This window comes from Anas platyrhynchos, chromosome 9, assembly GCF_047663525.1.
Source record: "Anas platyrhynchos isolate ZD024472 breed Pekin duck chromosome 9, IASCAAS_PekinDuck_T2T, whole genome shotgun sequence".
Lineage (NCBI taxonomy): Eukaryota > Metazoa > Chordata > Aves > Anseriformes > Anatidae > Anas > Anas platyrhynchos.
In genome coordinates this window covers 16,667,069-16,684,085 of record NC_092595.1, presented here as the reverse complement: position 1 = coordinate 16,684,085, position 17,017 = coordinate 16,667,069, and the positions used below count along the sequence as shown (strand labels likewise).

The following is a 17,017-nucleotide window of genomic DNA, read 5'->3' as shown; positions in this document are numbered from 1 at the left end:
GTTGTCCAAATTGGTGGATTAAAACTTTGCTATCTAAAAGAATGCATAATAAAGAATCTGTAGTATATGAGGTGTGTTGGAACAAAGATCTGTTATTTTTACTGTCAAGAGTATTTTTAAAACTGATCTGGGGTTTATTGTAATTACTAGAAAATATTGTAAATGTCACAAGGAGAGTATGGTGGCACATCACAGGTACTGAATACAGGTAGAAAGCAATTTGTTTTAGCCAAAATCAGTTTATCAGACAGTTTCTGTGTTTTCAAGGCCTTTGCTATTTATTATCCCACACTTCAACTGTGCATTATAACAGGAGACACCTGGTACCAAGCTGCAGTTCACACAGCAGCAGCTCCTACCACATTGCTACGTAGCCTAACAGCATGGGGCTTGTGCAGTTAAGATGCCTGTAGCCTGTTGTTAGCAATGGCAGTAATATTTCTACTCAGCCCTTGGCTACAGGAATGCTTACACAGTTATGCTCTGTTAGTGTGCTCGTGTTTGGTTGTCTGAGTCCTCCAGCTTTGTTGTCATTGCACTCTCCAACCTGGTATTTGTACATGCTGATAAGATTCGCACCCAGGAAGCAAGAGGAGCTCAGGTGCATATTGGGCCTCTCATTACAGAGGGAAGTTTATGGGTCTGCATGTTAGCAGTGCAGTTGATGTCCTGGATGTGAAGCCAGCCCTGATAAAAGTACTCTCAAAGAGAAATAAACCTAAATGGACATAATTCAGATATTTATGTTGTATCTTATGCTTAACTTTCAGCCCTTCGTCCAAACTACAGATGTTTCTGTCACTGGATTTGAGTAACTTCTGACAGCATGAAGCCAAAGTTTGGTTCTGCATATGAAGTGAAGAGCTGTTTTGCTCTAGAGCCTGTTGTCATTGTGAATAATTAGGAAATATAATCTCTTTGCTTGGCAGTGCTTTGAGAGGTGAAGTAAAGAATTGGAGATAAAGGACAAATTTATGTGTATAAACAAAGGAGTCTATGTTATAAACTTGCATCACATCTGCATCTTGAGCATTGAATGCATTTCTGACCATCCCACTTCCAAAAGAATATGCATACATGTAATTAGGGAGGGAAAGAACCGAGCAATGGGAAAAAGAACGACAGGTAGAGGAACAATTATTTACTGTTTCTTGAAAAAAAAAAAAGAAAAAATAAGATCCCATGCTTATCAAATCAAATGATCAGGCAGCAGCTCTAAAAATAGAATGAGTTCCTTTCTTACAGAATATAGAGCTAACCTGCGATTTCATTGATGCACAGTTCTGGGGAGATGAAAAGTACAAATGAATTCAGAGGTGATAGATCCACTAGCAGCATTAAATACAGTAGTCACAGTGTGGCTTAACAACCTGCAGCTCAGGTAAACTCTAAACTACTACCCAATGCAAGGTTCATTTATATGTGACCTGAAGTTGCACTCCGAACACCTAGTGCCGATTACTGAGTACAAAAGTCCTTATGTTATTTTTCTGTTTCATCAGATCCATGTAGAATGGTTCACGTAACAAGTTTCCTTACAGCACTTGTGCAGGACATTGCTAGAATGAGTGGTGCTCACAAAGAATGAATCGTAGAACCAGTACTAAGCAAGCAGGTGGAGAGTTTCAGAGGAGTTTAAACCGAGGAAAATGATGGAGTCAGCTCTTTCCCTCTCTCCTCAGGCATAAGCATCCTCCTTGATCACAGACTGCTCGTTCAACCACAATGAAGTGAGGCAGTGCAGGGCAGGATGCAGCTGCTGGGGGTCTGTGATGGTGGATGCTTCCACCAAGTGCGTTAAGACATAATCAGGAACAAAGCACTGCCTTTAGGATAGCAAAGGCTCCAGAGCTTTTACTCATGTTCATGTCATTTGCTGTTGTTCAAGTCTGCAGTTATCTGACAAAAAGGTGGGTGCCTTGTGAGAATTATTACTTCAAGCCATCAAAGCATGAAAGGATCCATTTTGTGAAGTCATTCACTACAAATACTACATTTAGTGGCTTTAGTTATTAATTATATGGCTTCTATTATTCAAAGTCAGTGACGTTAACATCAAGATGAAAGCAGCTTACTGTTTCCAAATGCAAATACTGTAGTTATACTAAAACAGTATTATCTGACTCAGAGTGAAGAGGTTTCCTTTATCAAAATTTTAAGACATAAAGTGTGCTATTTCTGGATGCATTAAATTATGTAGGCCTGCTGCTTTTTCTAGTAGTAGTTTGTGGAATTAATATGTTTTTGTTGTTTGTTTTTTCCCTAAAGAGCATTATTTGCCATTTTATCAATTTTGTTACTATGAAATCCTTTGGCAGTGGTGACTGTCAGCTTTACTTCTAGCTCTTCTAAATAATTTTGTTACTGGCAAACTGTGCCTGCTCCATTATTCATCTTCCCTTTCAAAGCATTTATATCTGCTGTTTAGCATGTTTCTATCAAAACCTGTGTTTAGAAAGATTTATTCCATTCTGAAAACTGACCATTTTTTCCTATTACTGCTTTTTTAAATCTTTTAATCTAAAACAAACTTTCTCTATTACTGCATGACAACTTACTTAAAAACTGAGAAAAGGAAGTTCATTATAGAATTTTGAAAATGGATATGTGTTGCATAAATGAATGACTTTTAGCTGCTTATTGATGCTTGTAGAGCTCTAAGGGATTTGTGAAGCATTACTTCACAAAAATAACATCAACCCATGAATAGGCTCAGTGGTTCTGTAGGACATAACCTTCTAGTCTGCCACAGTGATCAGATTTAATAGTAGGTAGTTCTTTGGGTCACTGCTGGATTCTGTATTTTTTCTCACTTTCATTCTCCAGACACTTGGGATACTTGTTTAAAAAGAAGCAAATTCTAACACCTAACTAGGAGATTAGGAATTTCATAGGATTCAGTTTCTTTAAAATAGACTTCAAGTTTCTATCATTTTTTACAGTAAGAATTCATAATTATTTTTTCAGTCAAGGAGAAATAACTAGGTTGACATTGACACAAATGATTTTCCTCTTTGTAACGTTTTCAGGCAGACTTCGGTGTTTTTGTACCTGTACCTGTAATGAAGGAATTGTTTCCTTCACTGGTGTCTTCTGGATCATATATCACTTACGTGTTTTTTTGGAAAGATTTGAACAGTCAGAGTGTATGAATCACTAGTTGTATGCATGAAGTTACCAACTTCTAAATCTCATTCAGAACTTTGAACTTAAAAGTGTAACATGGAATTGTTCACTTCAAAAATGAAACAGCTATCCGGGTATTGGAAATAGCAAGCATTTGATAATGAAATTCCACTGTTTTGTGCAGTGAACCCTATGGTAATCAAAGCTTAGAGGTTCTCCCAGCTTTACGGGTCCTTTTAATCAGCTGTATTGATACTGTTTAAAGCTACAGTCACTATTACATTACTGGTTGTTTAAAGTCTGTTTCCATTTTAGTAAACTTTTGAGGTTTCCATACTGAATATCTTCCTTTAGCGGCATTTGGTTTTGCTAAGTCAGCAGTTCAGTGCTTGTGATAAAGGTCTGTAAAACGAAACAATAACACATTTCTGTGTGTTGTATTATAGAGGACATAAAATTAGAAATGCTTTAGCAGTGGTCCCTTTGGATGGCCTCTCGCTGTCTCAGTCAGTTACTGCGTGTGCTATACGTGCATGCCACTGTTGGACACGTAATGAGCACAGAGTAGGAACTGTAGGTGGCAGTCAGGCATTGGGAGGAGAGAGCATACAAAAGGGCCCTAAGAATGAGGAAAGGACTATAACGACCAAATTTCCTCCATTCCAGAACTTTGATTTTGTTGCAATTTTTTCTCCACTTTAGCATCACATTGCTATGGAAAAGTATGTCTCTGTCCTCAGGTAATTTCATCTCATGAAGCAATTTCTTCATGATGACAAGTAAAAAGTAGTTTGTTATTTTCTCTGCTATCCTGTGGAAGTCTGTTTTATTTGTATGTTTCTTATACTGCTTAAGACTCATGGTGGGGCTAATGCAGTTCTCTGTAAAGGCATTTCTGGTCTTTATCTTTTCTTTGCTTATTCATTTAATTCAAAGAAAGAACCACTTGGAAGAAGTTTTACCAAGAAACAGGATCTGAGCATTCAGGAAAAGAAAGTTGCCCCTAAATCTTTCTCCTATTTAATATTTGTTTTTATTTGTTCTGAAGTCTAGAAAAGCTCTCTTGAAAATAACTAGGCAGTGATAGAAGGGGAGAGGAGGTGGGAGTTTCTGCTGTAGAAGTTTAGACATAAAAAAGACATAAGTTTAGACATAGTTTAGACATAGAAGACACGAAAAGAGGAAGGCCAGATGCAAAAGCTTGTTTTAAAACAGTATATAGTTCTGTAATGTACAGTATTTGCTGAGATGGAGGGACTTAAACTAGTGAGGTATCATCAAGGAGTAGGACATAGCAAGTCAAGGGCTGTCCATGTAGTTCTTATAATGCAGTGGGGACTCTGTCGATATGAGAACACAAATAGAAAGCGCCCTCTATGAGAGGTAATTCTCATTATCAGGATGGCGAAGTAGTGAGCTTAGTCATTAGAGGAATATTCCTAGTTCTGCAAGAGCAATGTGAAGAGCACAATCGTGATGATGGTCTTCAAAAGAGGACAAGAGTAGACAGGGGACATAGATACACAAGTCTTCTTGGGAAACACAACCAAGGAAAAAGAATGAACTTGTTCCGAGAAATGATACTTCAGAGTCAAGTGCAAAATGACCTAAAGCAAAGGAAAATAGGAATTATATCAAAAGAGCAACTTGATTCGTGTACTCTGCAATGGTCTAAAAATCAAAATGGAATGTGGAAAATCAAATAATTAAATATAAATATTCAAGAGTTGTAAGAGCATGCTGGACAAAATCAGAGCAGTGCGTACAATAAGGAAAACAGAATTAAGAAAAACAAAATGATATTCTGGTAAGCAAATTAATAAGTGGAAGATCAATCAAAGAGTTGGACTGCAACAAGAGAATGCACTTTTCCTAAGCGTGTCACTTGAATGGTAAGGGCTTAACCTTGCAGAGAGATTTCAAAGAATGCTTTTGAATCTATTTGGGGAACTGACACATTAGATACTCAGTTTCTGTTTTCTTGTAGGAGGACAAACATAGACAAACTGTTAGAATCCTTTCTAATAATTGCCTACGATTCTCTGGTTGAAAAGATTTTAATTGCATGAAACTGTGATTTGTTTTTTTTTCCATTGGGATTCTTGCTGATTCATTCAGTAAGTTCATGGTCTAAAGCAGTTCTAAGGATGAATTAGGGCTGTGTCTTTTAGGATGATAATGGCTTTTGAATACTGCTTCATCTGTGACAGAAGCAGGGCAACGTAAAGCGAATGCCACAGGAATAATCGGGGAATAGGTCAGTAAAAGCTCCTTCTGTTCCTAGGTCTGCTGGGGAAGTTAAAATTCAACTATTTAGGGTATCTTCCTTCTGGAATCCTGACTTCTGGGTTCAGTAATGTATTCAGTTTTAAAGATGAGAAATTAATGGAAAATTAGGAGCCCTGATGGGATTTAGGATGTTCAACACCTATTTGGATGTTCTGCAACCAGCCCGACACTGTTTCCATTTAGATTAATATCTTTTGTTTCCAATCAGGTCACATCTACCTTAATATTTCTATGTAATGGTAAGCAAGTAACATGAAAAGAAAATATTTATATATATATTTAACCAGTGTGTAATTTTTGGTTAATTTCAAACTGCTCTCTTCTGGGAACAGTAAATGAAATTTTACGGGAGTATACTTTGACCCAGGTTAAGTCATGAGAAATAATGTTCACCTCAGTCTTCGTCATCTTTCCTGTTGAGTTTTGTCATTAATGCTTTTCAGATGGTTAAAGCCTGCACTTTACGGACATTGTGGAAGTGGATTATTTCTGTTTTAGTAAGCGGGGGAGGAAGTTACAGGAAACACACACGGACTGATGCTGGGGGAAAGAAATATTGCCCACACAGCAATTCTGTAATCATCATCCATCCTAGCAAGATCTTTGCTAAACTTGCCCTCTCTTGACAATTTCACAGTGCTCTGATCCCAGCTATTGACTTGGAGCCGATGCAAAAGAGTGCATTGCCTTTTTCATATTATACTTTTCAGTGCAAATCTCCTAATGTCTTCAACTTGATGCCTTTATAAATCTTTCTTCCAGTTAACCAGTTTGTGCGGTTGAGAGCTAATAATTACTCACCGTGTATTTAAGGTCCCACAATTAATCCTTCTTTGGCAGGAGAGTGTGGACTTATTTTATATCCATTGACTTTTTAGTCTTGAGCTGGAATTTTCTCACTTCTTTTTTTGCAGTTTCCTGAGTGGTAAAAAAGAGAAGGGATTATATTGGCTTTGTAGCTTCTATGAATTAAGGTACCAGAGATTAAAACTGACTATGAATCATAGAATCATAGAATCATAGAATATCCTGAGTTGGAAGGGACCCTTAAGGATCATCAAGTCCAACTCTTGACACCGCACAGGTCTACCCAAGTTCAGACCATGTGACTAAGTGCACAGTCCAATCTCTTCTTAAATTCAGTCAGGCTCGGTGCAGTGACCACTTCCCTGGGGAGCCTGTTCCAGTGTGCAACCACTCTCTCTGTGAAGAACCCCTTCCTGATGTCCAGCCTAAACTTCCCCTGCCTCAGCTTAACTCCATTCCCGCGGGTCCTGTCGCTGGTGTTAATGGAGAAAAGGTCTCCTGCCTCTCGACACCCCCTTACGAGGAAGTTGTAGACTGCGATGAGGTCTCCCCTCAGCCTCCTCTTCTCCAGGCTGAACAGGCCCAGTGCCCTCAGCCGTTCCTCGTACGTCTTCCCCTCCAGGCCTTTCACCATCTTCGTAGCCCTCCTCTGGACACTCTCCAACAGTTTCATGTCCTTTTTATACTGTGGTGCCCAGAACTGCACACAGTACTCGAGGTGAGGCCGCACCAGCGCAGAGTAGAGCGGGACAATCACCTCCCTCGACCTACTAGCGATGCCGTGCTTGATGCACCCCAGGACACGGTTGGCCCTCCTGGCTGCCAGGGCACACTGCCGGCTCATATTCAACTTGTTGTCTACCACGACCCCCAGATCCCTCTCTTCTAGGCTGCTCTCCAGCGTCTCATCGCCCAGTCTGTACGTGCAGCCAGGGTTTCCCCGTCCCAGGTGCAGGACCCGGCACTTGCTCTTATTGAACTTCATGCAGTTGGCGATCGCCCAGCTCTCCAACCTATCCAGATCCCTCTGCAAGGCCTTTCCACCCTCATTCGAGTCCACAACTCCTCCAAGTTTGGTGTCATCAGCAAACTTGCTCAAAATGCCTTCTATTCCTACATCCAGATCATTTATAAAAATATTGAAAAGTACTGGCCCTAAAATGGAGCCTTGAGGGACCCCACTGGTGACCGCCCGCCAGCCTGACGCAGCGCCATTCACCATAACCCTTTGGGCCCTGCCCGTTAGCCAATTGCTCACCCATCGTATGATGTTTTTATTTAGCTGTATGCTGGACATTTTGTCCAGTAGGAGCCTATGGGAAACCGTGTCAAAAGCCTTGCTGAAGTCCAAAAAAATCACATCAGCTGGTTTCCCTTGGTCTACCATACGGGTGATCTTATCATAAAAGGAAATCAGGTTAGTTAGGCAGGACCTACCCTTCACAAACCCATGCTGGCTGGGACCAATGACTGCTTTGTCCCCCAGGTGCGCCTCAATACGTTCGAGAACCATCTTCTCCATGATTTTACCAGGCACTGACGTGAGACTGACAGGCCTGTAATTGCTAGGGTCTTCTTTCTGACCCTTCTTGAAAATCGGCACAACATTTGCCAGCTTCCAGTCTACCGGGACCTCTCCAGACTCCCAGGATCGTTGAAAAATAATTGAGAGAGGTTCCGCGATGACGTCCGCCAGCTCCTTCAGCACCCGGGGATGAATCCCATCCGGACCCATGGACTTGTAGGGATCCAGGTGGAGTAGCAGATCCCGCACACGTTCAGGGTCAGTTGGGAGTTTGTCATCCCCACCGTCCCGGTCCTCCAGCTCGGGGCACCCTGGGTCCCGAAGCCCATCATCGGCATTGAAGACAGAGGCAAAGAAGGCGTTAAGCGTCTCTGCTTTGCCTATGTCATCGTCTGTGAGAAGATCTTCCCTGTCAAGGAGCGGCCCTATGTATTCTTTAGTTCTCCTTTTTCCATTCACATATCTAAAAAAACCCTTTTTATTTTCTCTCACAGACACAGCCAGCTTCAACTCTAGGTGTGCTTTAGCCACACGAATTTTCTTCCTACAGACACGAGCAGCATCCCTGTATTCTTTCCATGTCACCTGGCCCTCCTTCCAGTAGCGAAACACTCTCTGTTTCCGCCTAATCTCCATAAGAATGTTCCTGGTCAGCCACGACGGCCTCCTGCCCCGCCTGCCTGACTTGCGATATTTAGGAATTGCCTGATCTTGTGCTTCTAGGAGGCATCGCTTAAAGAGTGACCAGCACTGGTGGACATCGAGGCCTTCAAGAGCAGCTTCCCAGGGGACCTTGCTGACTAGTTCCCCGAGCAGCCTGAAGTCCGCCTTCCCCATATCTAGGGATGAGGTTTTGGTGGCACTTTTCCTTCTGTCACCGTAAATTTTGAACTCAACCACTTCATGGTTGCTATGACCGAGGCGGCCACCAATCACCACATCTCCCACCAGACCCTCTCTGTTTTCTAGCAACAGGTCTAGGAGGGCACCTTTCCTAGTTGGCTCCGTTAGCACCTGCGCCAAGAAGTTATCATCTAGGTGCTTCATGAACCTCCTGGACTTGCTCGTGTCAGCCGTGTGGCACTCCCAGTTAACGTCTGGCAAGTTGAAGTCCCCCATAAGGACAAGGGGAGTTAATCTCGAGGCCTCTCTTAGTTCTGTAAAGAATAAGTTATCGGCGCTATCGTCCTGGCCAGGCGGTCTGTAATAGACTCCCACAACGACATCCCCTTTATTCGTTCGTCCCTTGATCCTTACCCAGAGGCTCTCAACTTTGCCATCGCCGACCTGAAGTTCCACACAGTCCAGCCCCTGCTTCACATACATATCATAGGATATGTATGTGAATCATAGGATATAGTGTGTTACCAACTTTCAGGAGTCTCTTTACCAGTGAGCAATTTGTTTTCGTTAGCTCACAACTGTGGCCTGTTAGAGTAGCACTTCTGCAGTGGCCTTGTTTCTGTCACATAAACTGTCCTTTCTTCTGCAGCTACCAGAATTGCCAGCTTTTAGTTTTTTGTTGTTACTTTTCTTTCACAGGGCTTTCCCTGATAACTCGTTATTCTTCCCACTTTAAGTATACTTTCTGAAGCCACTGAGTTCACTGTATGCTGTATTTCCTGGAAGTAGTGTGTTCTGTCTTATACACAGATTTATTAAATTGTATTCATGCATTTTTGTGTGGACCTTCTTAGTCCCTCTCTTCTGTAGTTGCGGTTATGTTGCGTCATCTGTATGTTTTTTTCTTTTCCCTTCAAAAAGCCACATTGGCTGACATGATTAATTACTGATGAATTAAATTGATAGCTGCCTTTAGCTGAAAGTTACATTGGAAATTTGTCACTAAGGAGATAGACTTACATGTCAATGAGGAGACTTAAAAACACAATGCGGGAGAGTAAGTTTAAACTGAGAACTCTCAGTTTATTAATGGGCTAAGATAATTTAAATAATCTGCATTAAATAGTAAGAGTTAGCTTCACAATAGAGGTAAAATTCAATTACAAGAGGATAAAAGACTAGTAGCAACATGGCTAAGGCACAGGCCGTAGGAATACAGTCCGCACCTTCAGTTAGATTTAGTAGAAATTCTGTTTAAGGATTCACTTTAAAATCAGAGAGTTTAGCTTTTCATTAATTATAAAAACTACCATTTTCAACAGGATTGTGTTTTTCTTGGGGGTGAGAGGAGGGACGGACGGACGGATGGACAACAGGCAGGCCTAAGCTGTTCCCTGTTGCCACTTAGGTAGAAATGCTCATTTTGCTTAGCATGATTTCGAGTAAGAGTGGTTTGTCACAAAAGGTGGGAGCAAGAATGAGACATGACAGTGAGCTGATAAATGCTGTCAATCATTGCTCCTCTTAACACTTGCTGATACCTCTGTGAGCTCTTGTCCACACTGGCATCCGCAGGAGATGTCGAGAGCTTGTTCCATCCTGTGCATGCCCCCAGGGAGCTGGGACAAATGTGTTTGTGGAGTCTGTATGAGCCTCTGCTGGGCCACCTCTGTGTAGCGTCAGGAGAAATCCTCAGGTGCCCAGGAGATGGATGTTGCTGTCTCAGTTCTGGTCATGGACAGTAAAAGCCTTCCCATGGTTCAGAAGAGGCTGCCTGGGGTCTGCAGTCTGGTGGCTGCAGCCTCTCCCCTGGGCCAGTGCAGTGGGCAGGTTCCAGGTTTCTGCCCTTGTGGCACAAGATATCCGATTTGTTGTCTGACAGTAACATGGGGAGTGCCTCTGGTACCAGCCATCAGCTTTCTTTGAGCCCTGTTTCTGCATCTTCAAAGCTGCTAAAGAAACAGGGATATATAGACCTAGTCATAAATAGTCTGCATTGCAGTGATGCAATTAAAAAATGCAGTCCTTTAAGCAGTTACCTCTAGAAACCAATTGCTTTCGAGAAAGCATTCAAAGGAAAATTTTACTTTACTTGACTGTTAAAAAAAAGGAGGTGATTTAAAAAGTAACAATATCCGAGCCACCAAATAGTGCCCGCAATATAATTGCATTCCATAACCTCAGGGAGGAAAGGTGCAGAGAACCACACTAAAATACACTAAATTGGAGGGAGGTTTAAATTGAGGGAAATGCATTAACAAGGCTTTTTAGTTGCACTATTTTTACTTTTTCTGACAAAGTAACATGGTAATACATTGTAAATATATGAAGTAAATATGCAATGTGCAATGTAAATATACAAAGTAACATGGTTATATATTGTACAGAAGTTATTTAATACGTAAATTGAATTAATAACATTTGAATCAGGACTATAAAAGTCAATAGGTTCTGTACTCAGTGAGTGTTGTTACTAATCAGAAGAACAGATGACAGCATGCAATGAGAGAAAGGTATTAATGCAGTTGAGATGGGTTTCTAGGAATAGCTGTTGGCTTTCCAACATGCTGAGACATTGAAACTGTTTCACTTATTTAAAACAAAACTTTCATTGTTGGGAGAAATATTTAAAATGTAGCTGCATATAGAGGTGATTTCAAAGCCCATAAAACAGGTCTTCAGCTCAGGTCATACAGTAGTATTCTTTTGAGTTCTTGTTTTATATCAATACAGTGCATTACTAATTGCTTATTAAAAATATGCAAATTACCATGCACAGACGTAAATCACCATTGTTAGAACTAAGCTTGAGTGTTAACCTAATGTGAAAGAGATAAGTAAATAGTATTTCATAAAGAAGCACTAACAAGTCAAGAAATCAAAATTTAAGCTCTGCTACGAAACAGTATCCCTTCTAAGAGATAAAAGCTGTAACTATGCTTACATGTTTTGAAATGCATATGTTTCTAATGCTTGTTTTTCATGGAATAAAATAGTGTAATAAAAACATTCCCACAATATTTAGTATGCTTAACTTCTCTTTTTTTATTCTTCGCACAGGAGTTAATACTGTTAGCTGTTAAGTCTCTATGATTCTGATTCCAGTTTTTGAAGCCATGCAGTGGATTACTAATCCAATTGAAATTTTTGCAAAACTAGGGAGATTTACTCTTTGTAATGTTAACAAGGTTGGGATGGGAATTGTAGTTCTGCAGTTTGCTTATGTTTTATGTGTTTCCTCCTTTAACAAAAGACAATTGTCAAGTGGCAAAAATGTAATGCAGTAACAAAAAAAAATATATTCCCTATGGTGCATTATATGGTTGGAGATTTAGGCAATGTTTAGTTTTAAAGGTAATAATGTGATATAAAGTGTGATTTCATTCAAGTTGCATGTATTTTCATTAATTGCTATTGTATTATATTTTCAGTTCTGGTAGCTTTGTACAGTGAGAAGTTATTCCTGTAAACTTCGTTGTTCAGGTGATGGGGAAATGGTGTAATCAAGATGAAGGAATAACATAGATGCAGTTGCTGCTTTTGGTCCTGATCTGGCTCACATCTTGACTGAGCCTTTTGGAGCCTTTGGTTTTGGAGAGACGTCTTGACTATAGCACCACACGATGAAATTGTGGTAGCTCTGGTCTACAGAGCTCCATTCACACAGTGCTGTGGCTTAGTAATAAACCATGCTGGTCTTGAGTTAAGCAGTTTGGAAACCACTCCTGTGCCTCCATGTAGAGGTCATGGTATATCTGTAATCTATAATCATAAAAAAGTAGAGAAATACTAATAACGGCCATAGAACTGAAAGACTTTTATTTTGCATACAAAATTAAAAAGATTTGGTAACTGCATATATGGTGTGAGTCTTGCATTGGTTTTTAGTTGCTCCTCTATCATGCTTGCTCAGTTGTGAAGAGTAAAAAGGTGGAAAATGTTACTAACTTCCATTCTGATGGTTTTACTTGTCTCTTCAAGAGTCATTGTTTCTCAGTGTTTTTTGTATAATCACATTAAATGCTCTTTCATATGTATTATTGAGCTGTAAATTTAGCAGCAGAAAAACACTGAGATTGTTATTTTGATGTGAAAAATGGGTTGTGTTAATTTCTTTTGTTCCCTTATTATATTACAGGTACTGTAAGAATTGAAATGTTCAGGAACATGCAAAATGCAGAAATCATAAGGAAAATGACAGAAGAATTTGATGAGGTATGTTATACAAATAGTGCTTTAAACATTATGAAATACATTACGGTATTCTTTTGTTTTAAAATAAACATGCAGTGGGTAAGAAACCAGTGGATAAGCAATGTCTCAGTATAAGAAATTATGTTGACAAGCAAAGCAGCATTTTCAACTATTGGATGAGGATCAACAGGCCAGCATGAGCTTTAGAAAGAATAATTATGAAAAACAGAAGGTAGTGAAATAATTTGAAAGGCTGATTAGCCACTGATCTTGAAAAATCAATGTTGTGGATTGAGTAGGCCTTGGATACTGAAATACCAGTACCGAAAAGTTTGTGACCCAAGCAGGTGAAGGGTGTAAGTGTACTATCACACAAAAGCATGAAGCAAGCTTGCATCAAGCAAGCTATAGAATCACAGAATCATTTAAACTGGAAAAGACCTCTAAGATACCAAGTCCAACCTTTAAGCTAACAATGCCAAGTCTAACACTAAACCATGTTCCTTAGCACCACACCTACATGCCTATGAGAGAGCCTAGCCACATGTGGCTGCAAGAACTAGCTTGGGTCCGTGGTAGTCCTTCATACAGAATCTTGTACCTTTGAATGATTTTAGGAATATTCTTGTCAGCTCATATCTTGGGTAGTAGAGATGACTGTTTTAGAGGGATTAATAAGAGGAAGCAGTAAGAAGAACAGTAGAAAATTTTCTCATCTAACTTCAGTTGGTGGTGGTATGTTGGACGCTGTAGTTGACTACTTGAAACTGCCATCATGCGACACAGAACTCTGGATTCTTGACACAGGACTGCAGGCTTGGCATTTGCAGCATTCCAGTCTGTTTTCTATGTGCAAATTTATGTTTTGTTCATTTGAATTGGCAACTTAAACCAAACTTGACATGAAAGTTACCATTTTGGAAGTGTTACAAAAAGAAATCTCTCTTTCAAAAGATAGAAACATTTTGTTTGAAACAAACATATTACAGTTCAGATTGGGTATCTTCTGTCAAAATAAAAGTTTTCCTAATGAACAGTTTTTAGCTTTGAGATTTTACAACTGTAATTCCTTTGATTTTTCTTGTATAAAAATATTCTGAATGTTCAGTTTGCTTAGTAAGGAAAACGAACATTGAAACGCAAATTTTCTGTAGGGCAGCAGTCTTTTTCTGACCAATTATAGATAGAATGTCAAGGCTGTGATTCAAAAAATTAAGCAAGAAAACTGACGATATGAACATTGCTCTGCTCCTACAAAACCTTTACTTTGTGTGTTCTGTGAGATACTCTCCATGTAGATGAGACCATCCTGTGGCAGATCTTAGATACTATCATACAGCTTCTGCCAAATATCACATCAGTGCTCTATGTTTTTACAAGTGTTTGATATCTGGTAAAGTTAGAAACACAACTGCACATATTTTCCAAGTAAGTATTCAGAACAGAAGCATTTCTCAGAGAAGATAAAGAGCTGGATTGGCCTTGCTGGGGCATCCACACCAACAGGGATTGATCTCTGGCCAGGTTTCCTGTTGACAGATCCTGTACAATTCTGGCTGTTCCCTAGCATCTCTGCATGAAAAGTACAATTATAAAAAGTCTGATCTTGCTGCTATAGAAAAAGAGGCTCTTTCTTTCAATGAAAACGTGCAACTGTCTTGGAAAATTTAGGAACAAATGCAGATGAATTTTATTTCTGTGATTAGGGTTCAGTCCTTTTTGCCAAGTATGATCATCCTGGGAGGGCAGGAAGAGATTATGTCAGAAACAAAGAGGGAGGTAGAGGAAAAAGTCTCTCCCTTATGTGTTTATGCATGGTGGGAATGTACATGTAAGCAAAATATTGCAAAGAATTACAGTTACTAGTGCATAAATTTCTTTTTCCATTCGTTAAAATTTTTCTGAACTTCTGCAGTTCTAACAGAAAGCTTCCATTTAGTCTTCTGCCTTAACATTTGAGTACGTATATGAAAGAATTTGTAGGTTTTAGTATTAAAGCATGAAATTGTTAGCCTTAGACCGCAACCCAGTGAACATTTTGAAATCTGGAATAAACACATGCCCTGTTAGCAGTGGAAAACATTTTAAAATTTGGTGCAGTTCGTGATGTTCGTATATCCTGTGATTGCAGCACGGTGAGTTTATAATTGTTATACAAGCCATTTGTTCATTTTACTAATCGTAGTATTTCAGAATGTTCTCTGCATAGCAGGATATCATACGTCATGAAAAAAGACCAGCCAAAATATAAAGTTACAGAATGAGAGCAGCTTCCATTAGTGTTCAGGGTAAAATATATAATGAAACAAAAAGTCTTTCTTAGCCTTCACCAGATTTTAAAATTACAACTGTGATTAGCTTGGCATTAGTCAAGTTCTTGGCCCTTTGGTTTGTATTTACCACTTCATTATGAACAACAGTCATTTGTTTCTGGGAGGGCTGTATAATAGATAATGGAATAGTTAGCTGGAAGGGATCTTTAAGGATCACCTATTCCAACTGCCTGAATAATAGCTAGTAAGTAGCTGGTGGTTGCAGACACCATTTGCTAGTGACAGTCCTTTGACTAAAGGCAGCTCAGGCTAGATTTGGCAGATTGTCTTGATCCTTCCCACCCCCCGGCCCTTCTTTACTTGCGGGAGAAATAAGAAAGCTTAGGCAGGTCTACTTCTTTCCTCCTTTCAGCAGTGCTATTGGCTGTGCTCCCTGATGCCAGGTAGACTGACTAGACAGCTTCCTTGAGCCACTGTTTATTTTTGTTGTTTTTGTTTCTTTTTGTTTGTTTGTTTCTTTTTGGTTTTGTGTGTGTTGTTTTTTTTTTTTTATTGCCAATTCTATAATAAGCAGTGAAAAAAAGGGAGCCAGAAAGAGTTCAACGTTGGAAGCTGGGTCAGGTGGTCATATATTATCTCAGTAAAGTGTCAGCATTTTTTACACAGATGACCAACAGCCCTCTTGATTCTTCATTCTAAATACCACTGTTGTTGGCATTTTACCTGTAGTACCTGTTCTGTTACCCCAGAACTCCCAAATCCCGATGTCCATCTCCCCTGTGTCATCCTGAGACAAGGCAGATGCTTAGGGCTGCTGCCACCTTCATTGTCATCTTTAGACTTGTCATTTTCAGAGGGAGGCAATCCACTTCTGTATCATATTTTCCTCCCTGTACCTAAAATGCCAGGTCTGGTGTATCAGATTGGAGTTGAAAGGGGCTAGTGCTCACTGGTACATGTGTGTAGGTGGTATAAAGTGTCTTTTTTGTATTTGTGACTTGATAAATATATTCTACAACCCTAGAGTTATTAGGAGAAAATGGTAAAAGTGTAGTAATAGCTAGAGTAAAATTTTGCATTGTGTATTCACTAGCACAGTATGGTGCCCAGAAAACATCTTAATCTCCATTGTAGATGTTCAGTTTTGCAGCTTCCTTTATTTTTTCTAAGATATTTCATTGTTCTTCCAGTGCTGCAGTAGTCAGCTGGCTGTTGGTCCTGATTTCTGTATTTGCAGCAGGGATTGGACCATTAATTGTTCTTATTATGAACAGAAGAACACTTGCACAGGACTTGGAAATGATGGAAATAGCTTCATTCATTGCTGCTACCAGTTCAGATTGAAATGGGGAATTCCGCAGAGAAGCCTTTTCTGCTGCACTGTTTGGATGCTTGGCTTATTAGCACAGGCGTTTCATAGACAAATTCCCTCATAATTCTTGGGCTACAGTAGCAGATGAGCAATAAATTGGTTTGGTTTCAGTTTTCTAACAGTTGTACCATCAGGTATCACATATATTGGTATCACCAACATGCCACGTTTTTATTGGTATTCAGAAATAAATGATCCAGCAAACTAGCTTTATTGGCGATTTATTCTTCCAGTTTCAGAAGATGAGATGTTCTCTGAGCAGTCTTCACATACTTTTCAAAAGGACCATCTAATATGTAACTGTGGGTTACGAATACGTCATACAAATATGAGTAGTTTTGCACAGCACTAGAGGTCCTGCAGTTCTGTTCTACAGGTTACATATCCATACATCTAGAAAGCATATAATATTTATGTAAGCTCACATACAGAGTTCCTACAGGTGCTCTGGAGGCAGAGAATTAATCTGGAGGTTATTTGTGAAGATAAAGGTACAAGCAGGAAGAAGAAAAGGGTAAAAGAATTCTGGGGTGTTCATATGGGTTACTGCCAGGCAAATTGAAGAGAAGCCTCCAGCATTTTAATTTC

At 39.8% G+C, this 17,017-nt stretch overlaps 1 protein-coding gene across 8 annotated transcripts in view; it reads left to right on the top strand.

Annotated features, from left to right (window-relative positions):
• STAG1 (STAG1 cohesin complex component) overlaps positions 1-17,017 on the top strand; it is a 181,271-nt gene that overhangs the window by 84,946 nt on the left and 79,308 nt on the right. For all 8 annotated transcript variants that reach the window (XM_072042766.1, XM_072042767.1, XM_072042768.1 and 5 more), the window contains one exon: positions 12,729-12,805. In XM_072042766.1, the coding sequence (XP_071898867.1) occupies positions 12,729-12,805 (77 nt within the window). The remainder of the gene's footprint in view (positions 1-12,728; positions 12,806-17,017) is intronic.